Source organism: Pinus tabuliformis, chromosome 4_2 (assembly GCF_031772625.1).
Source record: "Pinus tabuliformis cultivar Carrire ecotype Pingquan chromosome 4_2, CPIR1, whole genome shotgun sequence".
NCBI classification, from domain to species: domain Eukaryota; kingdom Viridiplantae; phylum Streptophyta; class Pinopsida; order Pinales; family Pinaceae; genus Pinus; species Pinus tabuliformis.
This window is the reverse complement of record NC_142304.1, coordinates 748,213,081-748,219,300: the sequence shown is the minus strand read 5'-3', so window position 1 is coordinate 748,219,300 and position 6,220 is coordinate 748,213,081. Positions and strand designations below refer to the sequence as shown.

General features: G+C 33.3%; 1 protein-coding gene across 1 annotated transcript; it reads right to left on the bottom strand.

Annotated features, from left to right (window-relative positions):
* Nucleotides 1-3,884: 3,884 nt before the first annotated feature.
* LOC149171759 (peroxidase 5-like) lies at nucleotides 3,885-5,696 on the bottom strand. Its single transcript, XM_089427587.1, has 4 exons — nucleotides 5,455-5,696; nucleotides 4,971-5,162; nucleotides 4,516-4,693; nucleotides 3,885-4,309 (listed from the first exon to the last, which is right to left on the bottom strand). The coding sequence occupies exons 1-4, from the start codon at nucleotides 5,686-5,688 to the stop codon at nucleotides 3,885-3,887; spliced, it is 1,029 nt and encodes a 342-aa protein (XP_089283713.1). The 5' UTR covers nucleotides 5,689-5,696.
* Nucleotides 5,697-6,220: the final 524 nt, after the last annotated feature.

Below are 6,220 nucleotides of genomic sequence, written 5' to 3'. Positions count from 1 at the left end.
GTCATATCGATAAAATAAAACTATAGATTCATAGGTTTAGGTATATACAAATATTAGTTAATATTTATAAGTCAATATTTTCATGTCAATTAAACACCAATCAAGATGAGCATGATACGATCATGTAGGGAATTACAAGAAAAGTGGCTAGATCCTAGAGTTGGATCTGTGGGAGATGAAGTTGAGTTTGATGGGGTAGTGACTTTAGGAGGAGGAAATATGGGAGAAGAAAGATCTGGGGCTATTGCAGGAGGAGGAGATATTGTTGATGGTGCTGTCAAGGATTGAATTGACGATGACTTGGGTGCTACTACTTTGGGGGAAGGTGTGGGTGTGGGCACTACCATAAAGGTTGAGATCAACAATATCAAAGCAAAAACATAGAAAGAAAAGTGCATCGAATTTTCCATCTCTATTGAGGGTTGTTGTTGTGGAAGAATAGAGGAAATTCGTGTCACTAAAACATTACAATGTTGATCTCTTCCTCAATATGAAAAAGTGAAGAAAAATCAAATAATGAGATTTAGAAGATGAAGGGAAGAAGACTTGATAAATCCCATATGACGAGAAGCTTAAATAAGGGTATCACCACAATAACCATAAGGAAGAAAGAAAAATTACTTAGCAAGGTCTATAGTCACTACGTAAGAAAGGAAGGAACCACAATAGCCTTCTCTTATTCTATGCAACCCAAGGACGAGGCTTAAGTCAGAACAAGACCTGTAGAGTAAATTTGCTAATGAACATAAGAATATGTCAAGGTAATTAGGAAATCACCGCACCTTGGTAGCTTAAATATCCAGACACTGGGATTATAATTCAAGATGAAGCACATAGAAAAACCCACACACGAATTTATGAGCACCTCTGTGCAATAATGGAAAAACAATGAGTAAAGAGAACTATAAATTGAAATGAATAGGTAAGGAAAAGAAAAAAGCTGAAACACTGTATTTAAGCAACCATATTCGTAATATGCAAGTGATTTACCTCTACTATGGAAGCAAAGATGAAAACCTCTGCTCACAATCGTGTCTATCAATAGTATCTACATATGCAAACAAAAATATAAGGCCTCAAAAGGGCTGAGACATATTGCAGAATTGCAGTGTGGCATCCTTGCCATGTAAATCAATTTTAAAAATGAAATGTGGTTGCCAATCAAATTTCATAGTTTTAATTAAACCTAATCACCCCTCACCATTAGATATAGAGTTACAATCCAAGTTGTTGGTGGTAAAAAAACTCCTCAAATGATGTGATCATCACGTGGAATGGATGTCGTGGCATCCAACCACAATGCCGAGTATTGCATATCCAATTTTGAACTTTAAATATCTATTTATTTTGGATTTTGAGTTTTTTTTTTCTTGTTTTCTAATTTGTTCTCAATGTGATTTAGTAAAGTATTTTTTTGAAATTATAATTTTAGATTAGATGAAATCTTGCGACACCAAACATAATGTGTCACAATTGCAACAAACAACTTTTGTCATCACAATTGTGACGACTTAATCATACCTCGCAATTATGACTCATAAACGAATTTGTGATGAACATAGGCACTAAAACAAAAAGAAATGACGTATTTCTGGGCCTTTTTGATAATATGAGCCATACCTTTGGACTATATCATCTCTATTTAGTCCTATATGTAGTAATGGCCATCGATTTACCCTAGATTAGAAAATAACCATAATTCTTTGACGAGAATTACAATACTATAGTCCAAACCACCATACACCATAAAAATGCTAAAAAATAAAACCATGTAATAAAAGCCATCCATTCTTTCCTTCAAAATACAAGAAATATTCTGCTCGTAATTGACACAATGTACGATGCATGTAGATAACCATGAAAAAAATTGACGCATACAGATTTTACAACCACTTCTTACTTTATTTCTATAAAAGAAAAGTCAAAGTCATAGGAGTAAAATATAGTAAGACCTCTTGAGTATAAGAGTAGATGTTTTTATTATCTAATTCCCTTTTTAAGAAGGCGATATATGATATATTACAAATTAAAAAATGGAAAAAAGTTCATAAAGGCATTTCATCTTCAGTAATCCAAGCTAACAAAATACCACAAATTAAATGAAGAGGAATCCAAAGTAACTTCAAATATCCAATATTTTATATTTCAAGAAAAATACCATGCTATAGGTAGTAAATCCTTTATAGCTCATTGAAAAATACAAAATTAGTAGTAGCCATTACTTTATCTATCTAAAGAATTAATAAATAATGGATTTTTTCATCTCACACACTTAGGACTAAAATAAACTAATTATTTTTCTTGTCATATTAAGATGACAATTTTTTCACAAAGACTAGTGTAGATAATTTCAAGTGTCAAACATTCAAAAGCATATATTTTAATACAGTCAATTTATAGGAAATACAAGAATTTGTCCATATTTAAACAATATTTTTTTATAAATGTTTTGAGATAATGATTTAATATTGAACTAATAAATTCTCTAGAGAAATTTTATAATACAAAAATTTTAGTACAACTATTTCCTAAAATAGATTTAGTATAATTATGTTACAAAATTATTTAATAAACATACATGCTAAATAGAAACAAAGGTATAATACAAATTTACATAATAAATTGAATTGATTCACGTTGTCATAAAGTCATTAAACAAAAGTGAGACATGATGAATACATTAAAACAATCAATACCCATATCTTCATGTAGACACTATTGTTTAATATGTGATAGATCAATAGCGCGAAATTTTTAGTGCTAAAGATTGCTTTGAGTGACAATGCAACATTGACATTTTGGGTGCTTTCGATATGACCCTGTAAGTTCAAGAAACTTATAAGAATATAGTGAAAATAAAAGGTTTTATATGCATCACACTTTGTTTGTGTGTATGGTTGATAAAAACCATGATTTTTTCTCGCACAGATACAAAAGAATGATACTTTATGTGAAATTGGAATGGAAATTAAACATCACATTTCTAAAGGGCATCCTCTTACTATAGAGGTTAGGAGCATCCCAAGCATTAGCTTTCTATTATTAAAATATAGTAAAATCCATGTCATCCTACTTGAACTATGCCTTTATTTATTGAAATAGATTATTGCTACAATGCCAAAATGGATAATAGTTCTTTAATTCTTGTCTAACAAAACCAATGATTTTTAAGTGCATGGAATGTTCCATCAAATGTATATGCTTTTATGCGAAAAGAAACTTTACATATATGATAGTGATATCTTGGTGTTGTGTTTTTATTAAGGTATATCTAATATTGTTCAATGATACTTTTTATATTAAAAAGATTTGTAATTCCTTTCATACTAAACATGAAATTAACTTATACCCCTCTCCCACCCTTATAAAATTAGTGTGAATTTATTTTAATTAAATATATATCATAAATAATGAAAAATTCCTTATTTTAAAATATCTCTTTAACTAAATCTCTAAATAATCAATAACTAATAAATTAAAATTAAAATAAATTTAAATTATTTTTATAAAAATTTTAAAATATAATTATTTATTAAAAATAATATGTATTTAAAAATATATTCCATACATAAGTAAATAAGAATGACTCAAATATGAAAATTCATATTTGGGAAAACAACAAATATATGATTAACAATACATAAAACCGATACATAGTACATGAATAACAATCGTTTCACTTGATATCTCATTATCCTCATCCTCGAGGAAAACAAATACGTTATGAAGACGATGTTATTATTATTATTATTCTTCCTATTACATTATTATTAGAAGGGAGGAAGGCACACAAAATAAACCACATGAATTGAATTCGGAGAAGACCAGGATTAAATCCATTCCAGTCAACTAGCATCCCATCTGGCGGCCACGTCTTGCTCAGCCTATGAGCTATTGATGACACTGCACTTCCGACGAATTTCTCCCTCGTTGCCTGTCAATTCGATGATCATTCCCATATTGACCATGGCAGCGGCAAACCTTTCTTGCCATGTGCGCAAGTGACGCCGCCCAGCGCTTGCTTTGACTACGGTTGCGGTGTTTCGATCTGTGAGCAGCGTTGCATCGGAGGTAAACAAACCATGTTTCTTTAGAAGGCCCTTGTAGTAGAGATTGTCGATAGTTTCAGGCGTATAAGTATCCATGAACACTGTCGTGATGTTGTTGCTGGGGCTTCCCTTAGGACACTTCTTCTTCAGTATGTCAGCAAGCATAGGATCAAGAGATGGGTCCGTCGGAATAGTGGTGCTGAAGTTGTAGAGCCTGCTCACGAATGAAGTGCAATGAGAGACACCAATTGAGTGTGCTCCTGCATCAATACACCCACTCATGGATGAACATTACAAATTAGAGCGATGAAAATACAAATTACAATATTTTTACTAATCATTGAAATCTTAATCCCTGATATGATATATGGTTACTCTCCTGTATCTGATCTTATTGCAATGCAAGATCTTACTTCACAACGATAAATATACCTACATCAATACATTCACAAAAAATTGTATGCACCTGAGAGTATAACCATGTCCTTCTGGGATAGACCTTTGGATGCAAACCTCTGTGTCAACTGGCTGACATTGAAGGTAGGGGCAGGTATATTTGTGGCGACTTCTGAAGCCAGTGAAATAATTCCATCCCTTCGTCCAGCAGGAACATCCCAGCTCAGAGTATGTTTATGTGGCGATGCCTGCAATCAATTGTAAAAGAATTAATTTTTGTTCAACATTGTTTTGCTAATTAAATATGTTCTTGAGTTAAATTAGAATACACATTGTCGCTTGCTTCAGTACAACAGTAACTACAACAGTAACTACAGAGACATTTGTATTCTTTTATAACGTTATTTGAAACATTTGAGGACAGAAAATTGAAATAATTTTGATATTTTAAATAATAAAAGATTAAATCCTTGTGTAGACTCCTGTAGCGAAACTGTAACTTTTTATAATTTGTGATATGCTTACCAGCTTTGTGCTATCTCTGGCAGCAAATGCTAGGATATCTGCACAAGAAACAGTGTTTGGGCAGATGGCCTCTAATCTCGATTTCGCTGTGTCAATCACGTCATATCCGTGAAGGCTCGGATTGTTAACAGGGCTATCTTTCTCCGCAGTGTTGTTGGCAGTGGAGTCTATGAGAACAGACCCATCGCATCCCTGAAAGCAGTCATGATTTCAACATTCAAACACACTATAACTTATAATTTCGTTAGAATTGGACTCATGAGTTACAGATTAGGAGTAGATGGTGATAATGGATAACGATTACGAGAGGCACATATATCTAGATAGATAGGAATAGAGATGGAGAGGAAAATATATTGATTTTGTCCTATTGAGTGGGAAACGTCTAGAAATAGCCCAAAGCATTATGAAGGTCTGTGAAAACTTGCATTTAATGAATGTTGATATGTTTATCAAAATTTAATGATGGAATATTGAAGCCTACCCTCACGAAACAATCATGGAAATGCATTCTTATGAGTCCAGGAGCTACTTCTCGACTCTTCAGGAATGCATGTCTCACAACCTCGAACACAGTGGATTCCGCTTTTGGACAACTGTGATCGTAGAAACCCACTTCAAGAGCCCCATTAATACCCGCTGCCAAACAAGAATAAAGTAACAGAGCAAGAAGGGCCGAGTACTGATTGGTCTTCGCCATTGCCGTTTCAATACGCATAAAAACTGCACTATCTTGATTTGTATATGAAGAAACTATTAGATAGTCAGTAAATAATAATTATAGAGCCTATAGGAAATTCCAGATGAAAAAGAACTTTCTAGTTATCGTAGAGAAGAAACATGCTAATGCTTTGTCACTAACTTACAGAAATCCGTGCCACTGGGGGTGGGTAAAGAAGCTTTGATTATAAGCAGTACCACCTTCAATAAACGCACTGTATTTATAGGATGTTGTCCAAACAGAAGACTTCGTGAAAATACATCAACCTTCCTCAGATCCATCCATTGCCAGAAGTAAAAACGTGGACACGTCGTTATCAAGATGCAGTGTAAGCTTCCCGAATCGAATTCGTCAAAAGTCAGACTTGAATTGAATAGGTAAAACATGTTTCCTATTTCTACACGTAATTTTGACCTTACAGCTATTCGACGAGTTATAATGGAGAGCGTCTGTAGGTTGAGTGGCAAGAGGAATGGTTGTCACTCTCTTTACCTGGTTTAGATTCTCTAGTTCTGACATGTCTGCTAAA

Coding starts and splice junctions, on each gene's coding strand:
- LOC149171759 (XM_089427587.1), bottom strand. CDS start 5,688: ATGCGTATTGAAACGGCAATGGCGAAGACCAATCAGTACTCGGCCCTT. Junction 5,163..5,454: donor TCCATGATTGTTTCGTGAGG/GTAGGCTTCAAT, acceptor GACTGCTTTCAG/GGATGCGATGGGTCTGTTCT. Junction 4,694..4,970: donor CCAGAGATAGCACAAAGCTG/GTAAGCATATCA, acceptor AATTGATTGCAG/GCATCGCCACATAAACATAC.